Source organism: Halichoerus grypus, chromosome 7, assembly GCF_964656455.1.
Source record: "Halichoerus grypus chromosome 7, mHalGry1.hap1.1, whole genome shotgun sequence".
NCBI classification, from domain to species: domain Eukaryota; kingdom Metazoa; phylum Chordata; class Mammalia; order Carnivora; family Phocidae; genus Halichoerus; species Halichoerus grypus.
In genome coordinates, this window is record NC_135718.1 from 36985218 (window position 1) to 36999107 (window position 13890).

The following is a 13890-nucleotide window of genomic DNA, read 5'->3' on the forward strand; positions in this document are numbered from 1 at the left end:
CTGTGCCCTGGTGCTAAGGCAGGGCACACCTCCCCATGAGAGGAGCCTGGCCAGTGCTTCCCTCTGCCCCTGGATGCCAGCTGGACACTGGGTCCAGGCCAGCCCCCATGACCAGCTTTCTGCCACCCACAGATGTGGCTGAGGAGCCAGGCTGCCCCCTGTCCTGTGCAGTCAGCAAGAGGCGGCCTGAGTGTGAGGAGTGCGGCGGCCTGGGCTCTCTGACGGGCAGGTGCGAGTGGAGACAGGGAGATGGCAAAGGTAGGCCCCACGCAGAGCCAGGGGCCTGCGACCAGGCGGTCGAGAGGGGTAATGGTGGCTGAGTGGAAACGGGGTCCGTGTGGGCCCTGCCAGCCACTGTGATGGCCCTTCCCTCTCTGCATCTGTTGCCCAGAGCCTGGTCCACATTTGTAGTTCCTGGTGTCGGGAGAGGGTGAGCATGGATGCAGAGTAGGCACAGCACGAGGACATTCAGGCTCTTCATCACTTTGGGACCACAGGTCCCTTTGGGTTTGGGAAGATCTGGGCCAAAGTTGGATGTGCAGGGGACAGAGAGGCTCTACCTGGGAGGTCCCAGGACAGGGCATGTGGCCCCAGACAGTAGGGCTGGGGCGTAGACAGCAGCCAAATCCAAGCTGTGCCCACCACCACAAAGATCCCACTCACGGATTCTCTGCTGGGGCCTCAGCTTGCTCCTTGGGAGGGGGCAGGGTTGGCCGGGGAGGCCCCGGGGTGCCGTCCTTCTGGCTCTGGCAGTCTGCCCAGGGCGGGCGCTCCCACGTGGTGGTGACCAGCCCACTGTGTGTTATAGGGATCACCAGGAACTTCTCCACCTGCTCCCCTAGCATGAAGACCTGCCCCGATGGCCACTGTGATGCTGTGGAGAGCAGAAATGTCAACATCTGCCCCCAGGACTGCCTCCGTAAGCAACCACTGGGCCTGCAAGGTCAAGGGCCTGGTGTGGGTAGGGGTAGCCAGCGGGAGAGGCTTGGACTCCCACCTGCGCTTCAGCCAGACCAGCCTCATTCCTGAGTTTTATGTGCTGAGACTTTTTCTCACATTTCCTTTGAACGAAGGGCTCTGCCCCGCCAAAACTCTAGAGCCTGGTGCCCTGACCCACTCTCCAGTGTCTCCCTGGCCACGGTACAGCTCCCGACCCCTGATTCTCCTGGCTCCCTGCTGCCCCTTCTCTGCTCTGTGAAGTAACCATGTGTGGACCTCAGCAAGGGTCCTGGGCAGCCTGTGGGTTCCTCCTCCTACCTGCTGGGGCCAGGGAACTGGATTGGGGGCAGACTGTGCTAATTCCTACCCAGGTGACCCAGATTTCAGAGCTCACTGCCCTCCCTGGGCCTGAGCATGCTGACATCGTGTGGGGAGGGACCTCTCATGCTTCTGCCTGGGTGGTCCTGGTTTGTGTGGTCACACCAGGAGGCTTAGTGGGCTGCATCTGTCCCCAGGGGGCGGCAACATCATTGGTGGGCACGAGCCAGGGGACCGCTGGGGGATAAAAGCTGGCTTCGGTATCTGCAACTGTTTCCCTGAAGAGAAGAAGTGCTTCTGTGAGCCTGAAGACAGCCAGGGTGAGTGGGTGGGGGGCACTGCTGGGGTCACATGCAGGGCAGGGCTCCTCACACCTCCCTGAGCCCCAGTGAGCCAGGGAGGAAAATTGTAGGAAGGCTGGTAAAACCCAGGAGACCCTCTTCCTTCTCTCTGGGCCTCGGTTCCCCAATCTGTGCAGACAGGTCTAGGTCAGGGCCTCTACAGAGTAACTTCCAGCCGAAAGTTCTATGGGAAAGATTGGGCTGGAAAGTTCTTCCACCCAATAACTGAGCATCTACTCAGATGGTCCTTGGGCAGGGTCTTCTCTGGGCCCTGGCACCGCCTGGCCGGAATCCCGCCCTCCCACCCAGAGCCTGCGGGTGTGCCTCGGGGCCAGCAGGTGCCGAGGGTGGCCTGGGCCTGCGCACCCGGGGAGCTTTCCTGCCTGAGCCCAAGGACGGTTTTCTTGTATTTGAGTTGTTGCTGCATGATGCTAGGTCGGGAGCCACTTCCCTTCCCTCTCCCAGTTTTGTAGAGAAAATAGAGCAGACATCGGGCACATGGAAGAGGGACTCCGCCTCCCCGCCAGCGCGCGGGGCCCGCCGGCTTCGGGGCGGCCTTCCACGCCTTCCTCCTGGTGTGGCGCATACGCTGCCTCTGCCGTGTGACCTCGGGCAGGCTGATTACACTCCCTGGGCCTCTTGGCCCTTCTGTAGGAGGGTGACAACCGTCTCCGTAGAGAAAACGTACGGCACCGTGCCTGCCAAGCGGCGGGTGCCATGTGGGCGTCTCTGTTGCCCTCGCATGCGGGCTCCAGCAGCACTTGCCGGCGGCTCAGGCTGCCAGGGCAGCCCTCCCGCAGTGGGCACCGGGGCCCTCCCAGAGCGCCGTCCCTCACGGCCGCCCCTGCCCGCAGACCCGCTGTGCGATGAGCTCTGCCGCACGGTGATCGCGGCGGCCGTGCTCTTCTCCTTCATCGTCTCCATGCTGCTCTCCACCTTCTGCATCCACCGCTACCACAAGAATGCCCACAAGCCGCCCGTCGCCTCCGCTGAGATGACTTTCCGCCGGCCGGCCCAGGCCTTCCCAGTCAGCTACTCCTCGTCGGGCGCCCGCCGGCCCTCCTTGGACTCCATGGAGAACCAGGTTTCTGTGGACGCCTTCAAGATCCCGGTGAGGCTCCGAGCAGGGCCTGGGCCTGAGAGGCAGCCGTCCCGGAGGCCCTGCAGGGGGCACTGGCCTCGGGCCTGGGGAAGCAGGGAAGTGTGGGGAAGGGCACACGGGGCTCCCTGGTGCTGAGTGTCCTGTAGCGCACAAGCAGCTAATGCGTCCTCGCCCACCAGGAAGACGCCATGAGCAACCCCGAGTCTTCGCGGAGCTGCCTTCCAGGGAGGGCAGGCGGGCGGAGGGCTGCAGAGGGCATGGGGCAGTTTAGCAGAGTAGAGAGTGCAAGGTGCTAATTTAGGTGGACTGAGATTTGGGAGGGTGGGCCACGCCATACCTGATAGGGAACTGTCCTGCAGATGCCCCAAGGATGGGGGGTCGGTGGGGGGAGAAGCCCTGAGGAAGACTGTGGATTTTATTCTCAGAGGGTGGGGCACTGGGGTTTGGGGGTTCAGTGGAAGAGGCCGATATTTGGCCTTCATTTCTGCAGGCTGCTGTAGTGGGGAGTCTATGGGGTGGGTGCAAAAGTGGGAGCCCTGTGATGAGGCACTCTCCTCATCCAGGCAAAAGATGGCAACAGGCAGGGGCTGGGCCAGGGTGGCAGCAGTGGGGAGGGGAGTTCATTTGGGGAGTGGAGAAAGGGCTACCGTGGGGCCTCGGGGCCAGCTGTGGCGGAGGCAGGCCCCAGGACTCTGTAAGCAGTGGGCTGATAGAGCGTGCTGGCCAGAGCCAGCGGGCTTCCAATCCCCCTTCTCCATGGGAGGGCCTGGGCCTGCAGTTACTGTGTGCTCCTTAGAGCCCCCATCCTGCCTAGGCCTCCCCTCAGCCTGCCGTGCTTCTTCTGTGTCCCTGCTGGCAACTGCTAAGGAGCTGGAAGCCAGATTCTAAGAGGGACTGAGGAGAGGTGTGTGTGAACAGAAGCTCCACCTCCAAGGCCTGGCAGGGAACATCGCCCCTTGACAGGGACCTCCAAGCAGAAAGCTCAGGAGTCACCAGGCCTTTGGCAGTACCCAACCAGGGCTGGGAGGTGGCCATGGTTTGTAGGAGGAGCCACCCAAGGGTGCTCACCCCTTAGTGTGGGTCTGGGCCATGGGAACCATTCCCACACGTGGTAGACACCGCGGCCTCTATCCTAGATTTCCTAGCTCCAGTCGCTCAGCAGACAGGGTCTATGACCCCTGTTCCGGGAAGCATCTCAGCCTCCACAGGAGGCGTCTGGGATGAGCTATTTGATTCCTTTATAAACGCAGGCAATTTACGGAGAGGTCACAGGAAGGGCAGTGCTGGTGCGTGCTCGAACAAGTGGACACACACCACCCTCAGCCTACGTCAGCTTGGGCCCGCAGCAGAGAAGCCAGAGCCCAGCCTGAGGCCCAAGGGCTATGCTGACCAGCTCTGAGGACACGTTACTCAACTGCTTGACCTCAGTTGTTTCTTATATAAAGTAAGGAGAATTTTTAATGTCTTTTAAGAAGATCAAATCAGTGCTCTCCGCACAGATTTAGCACAGTTTCCATGTGCAGTGAATGCTTATCCAGTGCAGTGAGGAGGTAAGGACACCAGGCTAACGATGATGTTGTCAACTCTGCCCCTGACTGTGGGTTCCTGGGGAACCTGAGCCGACACCAGGATGCCCAGGAGCTGGCCAGCAGGAGCCTGAGACACGGTGCTGAGAGGAGGCCGCCTCTGCCCACAAGGAGTGCACTCACGCACCTGTACTTGGGTGTTGGAAAGCATGGCCCTGCTCAGCAGGACAGTAGGCCCCGTGGTGTCATCTGTGTGGGTCAGGCGAGTCTGGCAGGGTGCATCATAGCAGCACCGCCAGGCCACACCCACATCCAGCTGCAGGGAGACTTGGGGCAGTGGACGCCCGGGTGCTGGCACGGGAGGGGAGGTTCCAGCATCCCCAGGACAGGCTTTGGCATCCCCAGTCAGAGTTCAAGGATGTGAGGCCAGGCTGGGGTCTGGGAAGCTGTCCCAGAGTCATCTTGAGTGGGATTTCAGTGGGAAGGCAGGGTGGGTAGAGGGAAGAGGCCACACCCATGTGAGCACCCCCTGGGTGCTAAGTAAGCCCTGAACTTCTTGTTTGAGAGACAAGAACATGGGCCGGGGAAGGCTGAGGCCATGTTCGGTAGACCGAGGACAAGCAAGGGTTCAGGCCTCCAGAGTCCAGGCCATTCTGTGCCAACAGCTGTCTTCCCATAAGGTGTAGGATCCTGCCCAACCGTGGGGTCCTGCCCTCGGTGCAGGGGGATGACCAGTGCCCGCTAGGTTACGTGGCAGTGGTTTGCACACTGGAGCTTCTCTGCTGGGGGCTCATTTATGGGCCTTGTCTTCTTCTTTTCCTCTTATCCTCACCAACTTTCTCCCTCCTCCTCTTCTTCCCCTTCCTTCAACCCCACATAGGAGGATCCGAAGTGGGAATTCCCTCGGAAGAACTTGGTTCTTGGAAAAACTCTGGGAGAAGGCGAATTTGGAAAAGTGGTTAAGGCAACAGCCTTCCGGCTTAAAGGCAAAGCAGGATACACGACCGTGGCCGTGAAGATGCTGAAAGGTACCTCTCCGGGCAGTGTGAACAGGTGGCTCTTTTGGAGCCCCGAGGGCTGGATAGAGCTACCCTGAAAACCAGGGTGCTGGTAGCCAGCCCGGGGCCTTCTAAAGAGCCCCCCCTCCCGTTGCTATTCTTGAGTGGCTACATTCTAGAGACCACCACCATGGATGACATGGGCCAGGGTAGTCCCTGGAGAAACAGGGCAAGAGGACTTTCCTCACTTGGAAGGTTCTAGAGTGGTGCTGCTTCTGCACCAATGTTGGGTAAAGAGCTGAGTTTTTAAAAAATTAAAAGCTGACAGTTTTCCCATCCTAGTCTGCCCCATTCATTCCTCTCAGCCAAGTGCCTCTGGGGTCCTGGTGAAGAAGTCAACCTGTAAGGACTGGCCCCTGGCCCCTGGGGCCCTGCCTGGCCTGATCCCCGGTGGCCCCCCATGGATCTGCCCTGCCTCTGTGACCAGTCGTGCCATAAGTCCAGCTCTAAGTGGGCACATACTCACCCAAACACACACTGTCTCACTGGTGTTTCTGAGCTGAGACTGGGTGGACGGCCCTCTGCCATGACTCTGGTTCACGTGGACCAAGGGCCCAGTGGCCATGCAGTGGGTACAAGTTGGCAGGTGCACATGAGAATTCTAGTTTAACACTCGGGGCTACACTGTGCAGGGTGATTCTGAATGCTTACCTAGGCCCTCAGACTAGGGTCTCCCCATGCCCCCCTGAGGCCCCAGGCACTAAGGGGTCACAGTGAGACCAGCCCCCAGGCCACCATGTATGGGTCCCAACACCCTCTTCCAGCTGTCCTCTCTCTTCCAGACAAGCGTGGTACCGCTTGGCAGGGGGCTGTGGGGCAGCTGCCCTGGGAGGCCTGTGTAGCCACAGCTTCTGACTGCAAATCCCTCCCCTCAGGCGTCAGCTCCTGGTGGGAGCCCAAGCACAGCTCTGCCCCCTCAGGATGCATATGCTCAGTGTGGCAGGAGGCCACCTCTGTGAAGTCCCATCACCTTCAGCTTTCTCCAGGGCCTCACCCTCTTGTTGAGTGCTTGGTCAGCAGGTGCTTTAGGACATGGGGCAGTCCTCCTACCTTCCAGAAGGACTTGTGAGGACGGTCTCTATGCACTTCTGTCCTTGAAAGATGGCAATTGCAGGGAAATACTGCCACACACACACAGCCTGGTCCAGGAAGGGTTTCCATGGAAAGACTTTCCTGATGCAGAAGTTTGCTCGTCAGAGTTATTATTCCCTGGAGGCAGATGAGGCCGCTGTTGACCATCCTACAGGCAAAGAGAAGTCCCGAGCAGCAGGGTCCTTGGGGGCCTTGTCTAAACCTGGGTAGGCTGTGTGGGAAGGAGATAACCAGGGTCTGTGCAGACCTAAGATGTAGGTCCGGTGACCCAGGGTGTTCACAGAAGGGGCTCCTAGAAGGGATTGGTTTGCAACTCGCTGTGTTGATGTGCATTTCAGAGAACGCCTCCCCAAGCGAGCTGCGGGACCTGCTGTCAGAGTTCAACCTCCTGAAGCAGGTCAACCACCCGCATGTCATCAAGCTGTACGGGGCCTGCAGCCAGGATGGTAAGGCCGGCCAAGGGGCAGGCAACTGCCCAGTGCAGGCTGAGGGCTCTGGGCTGCCTCATTCTTCCTCCTTCCCCTTCCTTGTCCTCTGTGGCTCCAGCCCCCACCTGGAGCCTGCGTCCTCCCGTGTCAGGGAGAGGACCAGGAGGGGCTGCCGCAGGAGCATTGCATGAGGCCTCTGCTCCGAGCGTGTTCCCTGGGCCTGCTGCAGCTGCTCAGAGGCCTCTGGTGACATCCTGGTTTGTCAGCACCCTGTTCCAGGCGGAGCCCCAGGGCAGGGAGCTCTAGAAACATGATGTGTCCTGGGGACTAGGCGTGCCATGACCTTCAAGTGACCCCAACCCCAGCCCTGCATGGTGAAGGCATTGTCACCATTTCTCACATAAGGACACAGGAGATTGGCCTTGTCTATGCCACTCAAGGGCCTCTCACCGTGTGTGTGCACGTGTGCACAGATGTGCATGTTGTGAGTACGAGAGGGCAGGGTGCCCCAGGGAGAGGGCAGCAAGGATGCTGGTCGGCACCAGCAGGAATCAAGGCTGGGCCTGGGCCAAGACGGCAGCCTCAGAGCTGCTGAGAACAGGGAGCAGGGAGCAGGCACCATGTGAGGCTTCGGATCCTCTGCCTGCATCTGCCGTCCCCAGCCTGCGCTGCAGCAGGGCCGAGGGAGTAGAAAGACATGACATCCTAGCAGCAGGGGCGTGCCTCCCAGGGGAGCACTGAGCACAGTGGCCGCCTGCCATGGGCACCCCAGAAGGTTGTGCTCATCCGCCCAGGGAGCCCACTTTGGCATGGGCAGCCCAAGGAGAGCAAGCCGTGCAAGAGTGAGCTGGGACTGAAACATGTATTTGTGCTGCGTGAAGCCCAGGCCAGTGGCCAGAGCAGGGCTATATCCTTCTGCCCACTTCTGGTAGGGTGCAGAGCCTGCGTGGGGACCCTGCCCCCTCCTCCCGTGCTCCCAGAGCTGGCCTGACTTCTGACGGCCCAGGGCTCTGCAGGCGGCCAGCTCACAGCCCCCTCTCACCCCCCCTCCCGCCCAGGGCCACTCTTCCTCATTGTGGAGTATGCCAAGTACGGCTCCCTGCGGGGCTTCCTCCGAGAGAGCCGCAAGGCGGGGCCGGGCTACGTGGGCAGTGGAGGCAGCCGCAGCTCCAGCTACCTGGACAACCCCGAGGAGCGGGCCCTGACCATGGGCGACCTAATCTCCTTCGCCTGGCAGATCTCTCGGGGGATGCGGTACCTGGCGGAGATGAAGGTGTGTGCCGCGCCAGCTGGGGCCCCCACTCCCTGTGATGGGGACCTAGGTTTCAGGGGTCCCTGCTGTTGTCTTCCTCACAGCTTGTCCATCGGGACTTGGCCGCCAGAAACGTCCTGGTAGCCGAGGGGCGGAAGATGAAGATTTCGGATTTTGGCCTATCCCGAGATGTTTATGAAGAGGATTCCTACGTGAAGAGGAGCAAGGTACCAGGTCCCCGGGGGGTGGCCCAGGGCTCCCGGGCAGGGTGGAGGGCAGGGGGCAGCATTCCCACGGTGGGGGCGGAGCCCTTAGAACATCGGGGAACAGAGAGCAGAGTCTTAGGGTATGAACTTCTAGCCCTCATCTTCAAATCCTTCCCTGGTTCCTGGGTCCCCAGAGACCCAGCTCAGGACTCACCCCAGGTCTATTCCTTCTCTTCCTGAGCGCCACACCTGACCTTTCAGAGCACCTACTGGGGAGCCGGGGCCCCGCAGCGTCTCTTGTTTTTAATCACCACCACTTTTGAAGGTCACCTAGTGCTGCAGAAATGATAGTTGTCTCTGCAGTTGTTCCTCTTGCTTCTACAGGATGAAAGTCCCGTTTCCTCTCTGTGTAACTTTAGCTCTTCGCTCAAAGGAGACTGAAGTCAATACACCTGAGTGCGGCAGTCATTCTGGGGCAGGAAGGAATGAACTGCTTTACAGGTGGGGGTTCCCCTGGGCCGGGGGCCCGGGAACCCTTGGCTGGGTGAGTTTGGAAGGCTCACAGGGAGGCCCTGCAGATGGAGTCCAGAGACCCTGTGTAGGGTTCTCGACACTTTCTCCAAACCTCTGAAATAGGTGGTCTGGGGTCCTTCGGCGGAAATCTGCTTCGCTGTGTCGTCCAGTTCCCTGTGGCCCTCCTAACCCTCCTAGTTCTACTGCCCTGTTAGTCGCTCCCCTGCAGCCTCCTTGTGACAGAACAGACAGAGCCGTTCAGGAGTCATGGCTGACTGGCCTTCAGAACAGACACTGCTCAAAACAACATACAAAAAGCAACTTGTGTAGACCTCAGATCTGTAAGGGGTCAGGAGAAGGCCCGTGCCGCCACAGGCTGTGAGGATGAGGTTTCGTTTTTTCTGGGGTTTCCGTTGTGACAGGATATCTCAGAACTGCCGAAGGGGAAGTGGAGAGGGGCTGCTTCCCACCCCGTGCAGGGGTGTGGACAGAGTCTTTCTATTGATGTACCAGTCCCCCAAGAATGGCCCGTGTCATGGAGCAGAGAAGTACAGGTGTCCAAGCACAAGGCACCCTAGAGAGCCCAGGCGGCAGGCAGTGTTGTTATAAACACATGCCCTAGAAAATCACACTTCATTAAAGATGTAAATCCTAAAGAAGGCTTTTTTAGAGAAAAAGAAATTACGGGACATGTTGCATTAAAATGCAATGCACGCATTTTTGGTTGGTTTGTGTCCTAAGACTTGCCTACTTGAGCTGTTTCTCAAGTCGCATTGGAAAGCATTTGTTAGCTCTGCCCAGTGCCTCTACAGTGGGGGCACTCTCTCAGAGGAGGCTAACAGAGTTCCAGGATAAAGTGACAGGGGAAAAAGCAGCCCCAAGGCATGGAAACAGATTTCTTCCCTCAGGGCTTCTCAGAAAAGACTTTAGTGTGTTGGTTTGCGTCATAAGTCCCCAAGATGGAAACGCTGAAAATTGGTTTCCCAAACTCATTCCCCCTCAGAAATGGGGAGATCTTGCTGGATGGCGTTCTTGGCCCACACGTTGGGCATCACCACTCAGGGTACCCCAGAGCCCTCTGGACCTGTCTGTAGGGAAACCTGGCTTGGGCATGGTCATGATTCCTTGGGTTTCTACTCAGCAGGGATGTGGTGCATGACAAGGACGCCTTGTGTAGCTGTGAGCAGGCCAGCTGACTCCCTCCAGCGTCTCAGCCATGCCTGGGAGCCCCAGATTAGAGTTGCAGCCCCTCTGAGGCCATGCTGCCAATTCTGTATCTGGGCGCACTCTGGACGTCGTTACTCAGCGTCCCTCCAGAGCTGGAAATGCCTGGGACATGGCCTCACCCTCCTCCACAACCCCGACCTCTGGTTTCCAGGGTGTCAGAGCGATGTTAATGCCTTTCCTTCATTCCCTGTTTAGGGTCGGATTCCAGTCAAATGGATGGCAATTGAGTCTCTTTTCGATCATATCTACACCACCCAAAGTGATGTGTAAGTGTGGGTGTTGCCTTCCTGGGGTCCAGGTTACATGCATAGTGCGCCATGATGCCTCTCTGGGCAGCTTGGCTGGCGGACAAGTGCCTGTTGGCTTGTACCATCCATCTGCAATGACCAAGCTAAAGGGGCTTCATGTATTCGTGCAGCAAATGGCAGGGGCCCACACAGTGGTTCTGAGAGTCGCAGTGAAATGCGTGAGAGCAGTGAGCAGGTAACTGCAAATTTCGCTCGCTGCTCCCCTTCCCAGCCCCTCCCTCTCCTGTCTGGGCATCTTAGTGCCACACAGGCCCAGCCAAACAGTTCCTCTCTGTGGACCTGAGTGTGGGCTGGGCTCAGGCAAGGTCCCCTGGGAGTGGAGTGGTCCCCACCCACAGGTAGGGTGGCCTTGAGTGGGTTGCTAGGCTGGTGTGTCCCAAACTGCTCACTAGGGAGCCAAAACTTGGCCTTTCAGGTCAAATCATAAGACTTGATAGTTTTCAGAAACACAACAGGCTTGTTTCTAAGTGTTCTGCCATCAACAGACATGCATGTCTTGAATAATGTGCGCTGAGGAAAGGCAGTTCCTGAACAATTTTGAACAGCTGTGTTCAGATTACGTAAAGCTGACTGTAGACAGTTGGAAAATGCAGAGATAAGGGTAATGAAGACACTGGAAGTCACTTGGATCCCACTGCCCCTACGTAACTCCTGCAGGTCCCGGCATACATGGGCCTTCTAGTGTTTTCCGTGGTGTGCAGGTATATGCTTTTTATTGCTGTAAGTGGGCTCATGTGATAATGCTGTTTTGTGATACGATTTTGTTCCCACTTCACAGTAAATTTTCCCTCACAGTTAAATATTTTTCTGTGGCAGTGCCTTTTTTCTTCTAAGATTTTATGAAAATTGCCAAACCCACAGGAAAGGGGAAGGGATTGTGCAGGCAGCCCCGTGCCCCGTGGTCTAGGTCCCCGCCCTGCATGCTGCTGACTTGCTTGGCAGCTCTGTGCTGTCTCTGATGCTTTGGCGCATTTCCACGGGGCCAGCCAAGTACCCGTTGTGGGTGTGGGGTCCGAGCTTGGGCAGCAGCTTGGTGGGGCTTCAGCATTGCAGGGGTGAGCAGGGCAGGCAGACGGCTTCTCCCCACCTCCATTCCACATCCATCCATACAGTCAGGCCTTGGCTGGCTCTTTGCACCGGGGGCTGATGGGGTCAACAGCTGCTGGGAGGGTGGACGTCTGGTCTGCTGAGCCCAATACGGCCGCTCACTTGTTGTCTCACTCCCCTTAGGTGGTCCTTCGGTGTCCTGCTGTGGGAGATTGTGACTCTGGGGGGCAACCCCTACCCCGGGATTCCTCCGGAGCGGCTCTTCAACCTTCTGAAGACAGGCTACCGGATGGAGAGGCCCGACAACTGCAGTGAGGAGATGTGAGCAGGCTTTGCTTTGGCCCAGCCTCCCTCAGACAGACAACATACTCCCTCCCTCCCTGCTCCCGAGCAGCCCTGGGCACCAGGGTGAACCGGGTGGTAGGTAGGAACAGGGCAGAGCATGCCAAGGCAGAAGTCAGAGAACCACCACTGGTCACGACGGCAGATGCTGGGCATCCTGACTCTTGCTGGGGGCTGAGTGAGCTTCCTGGGGTCGGGGGGAGACTTACATGGATGAGAGGGAGTAGGGCCAACAAGAAGTAGTGGGAAGGATCAAAGGATGCTTCAGGCCCAGGGAGCAGATAAGCCCGAGGCCTATCCCCACAGGACCCTTGGGGAGGGGCAGGTGATTCGGGATGACCTTAGGGGTGCATGTTGGGGAGTGCCCATGTGGAGATAGAGAGGTCAGGAGGGGGCAGGCAAAAAGACCTGGCACCACAGCCCAAGAGCACCAGAGTCTTCACATACGGTGGTTCCAGCAGATGATTCTCAGAGGACGGGCTGAGAACACATGAGAAAGGGGCCATCACTAGCAGAAACATGCTGGTCCATTCGTCCCACAAAATCTGTTGTGTGCCTGCCATGTGCCTGGCTCAGAGCTAAATGCGGGAGTGCAGGGGTGAGTAGGTGCCATCTCCCTGGGTGGCCTGGGCTGGAGGCTGGCTGGCACAGCACACAGTCACATGGCAGCGCTGGGGGCCCTGCAGCCATGCCAGGGACCCAGGGAAATGAGGAAGTGAGGAAGGCACCAGACGGAGGTATGACTGGCAGAAGTTTTGTTTGTTTCTACAACCAGGTCATACTTCATCAGAGTTTGAAAGACCGGTGTTGCTCCCGCAGCCACCATAGTGGGTATGGCATCCTGTCAGCTATTTATCAGCATCTCTGAAAGGGAAGTGAAGACAAATCTTTCTCAAGGGAAAGGAGACTCACAAGATGCTGGACCACAGCACTAGGCACCCTAAGCGCCTAGTGACCCCTCAGATCCTGGCCCAGCTCAGAGAAGGATGTCAATGACGTAGAGGTGGCTTTGGGGTTTGAGAACAGAGCCCTCTGGGCCCAGGGCACAGTGCTGGGTGCAACGGCTGTGATGGGGCAGTCCTAGCTGGGCCCTGACTGCCCATCCATGCTCCCCACCAGGTACGGTCTAATGCTGCAGTGTTGGAAGCAGGAACCAGACAAGAGGCCAGTGTTTGCTGACATCAGCAAAGACCTGGAGAAGATGATGGTTAAGAACAGAGTGAGTACCTGGAGCCAATTCCTGGTGTCGGCCACCTGCAGCTTGAACGTGGCAGTGGGGGGTTCCCGCCTCACCCCAGTTCTATGGAGTTCCCAGTGCAGGGGCAGAGCGAGGCTGTGCAAAGGGAGATGGTCGTGCTGTCCCCCAAGGGCAGCTAATGACTGAACCCTTCTCCTTGAACCAGGCCCCTTCTCAAATCATAAACCAAGATTCTCCCCTTTATACTTAGAACTCTCCAGACAGGTGTGGAAGGCAAATATTCCAAGGTCAAAATAATTTTTAGTAACGGAACATGAGAGGGTAGAGTTGAAGTGGGTATCCTAAACTCAAATGCTGTGAGGGGCCTGGTTGGGGCTTGGCAGTGGCTAGGGAGTGGTGGGGACTGTGGCGACCAGGAGCGCACAGCCCCTCTGAAGGATCCCTCACTGTAGCCACACACAATCTAGAGGAATATGAGTGCCAGAGAGTCAGGTCTTCTGAATTTTAAAGGGTATTTATGTTAAGTTTTCCAATCTTTAATGTTAATAACTCATTTAAATTTCCAAATGCTCAGTCTGGTCCAAATAAAGCATATCTGGGAGGCTAGATTCAGTCCATGTGCCTCCAGCTTACAACTCTGTAAGGTAAATGAGAAAGCCAACAAGTTTCAACTAATATTTATTGAGCAACTGCTGTGTATCATATTCTGTCTCAGATGCTGGAAATACAAGTCAACAAGACAGGCACAGATCTTGCTTTCAGGGTTTCATCTTAGCATTGACACATTTACTAAAGGTGGCATTTCTTCATACACAAAAACTGTATTTGAAGGCTGCTTGTAATAAAACCTAACATCAGTGTACCACTTGGGCCAAGCCTCCAAATCCTGTGAACACAGGGTTACATTAAATAAAAATAACAGGTGATGCCAAGAGAGCCAGCCTTCCTAGAACAGAGCTGAGAAACAGCCAGGAAAACGCTAGAACTGTTCTT

The 13890-nt window shown here is 57.5% G+C and overlaps 1 protein-coding gene across 3 annotated transcripts in view; it reads left to right on the forward strand.

Annotated features, from left to right (window-relative positions):
* The window catches only part of RET (ret proto-oncogene), a 55138-nt gene that overhangs the window by 34999 nt on the left and 6249 nt on the right, over positions 1–13890 (forward strand). For all 3 annotated transcript variants that reach the window (XM_078077399.1, XM_078077400.1, XM_078077401.1), the window contains exons 8-18: positions 133–258; positions 809–919; positions 1455–1577; positions 2453–2709; positions 5107–5254; positions 6715–6822; positions 7863–8077; positions 8161–8283; positions 10198–10268; positions 11541–11678; positions 12819–12918. In XM_078077399.1, coding sequence (XP_077933525.1) covers positions 133–258; positions 809–919; positions 1455–1577; positions 2453–2709; positions 5107–5254; positions 6715–6822; positions 7863–8077; positions 8161–8283; positions 10198–10268; positions 11541–11678; positions 12819–12918 — 1520 coding nt within the window. The remainder of the gene's footprint in view (positions 1–132; positions 259–808; positions 920–1454; positions 1578–2452; positions 2710–5106; positions 5255–6714; positions 6823–7862; positions 8078–8160; positions 8284–10197; positions 10269–11540; positions 11679–12818; positions 12919–13890) is intronic.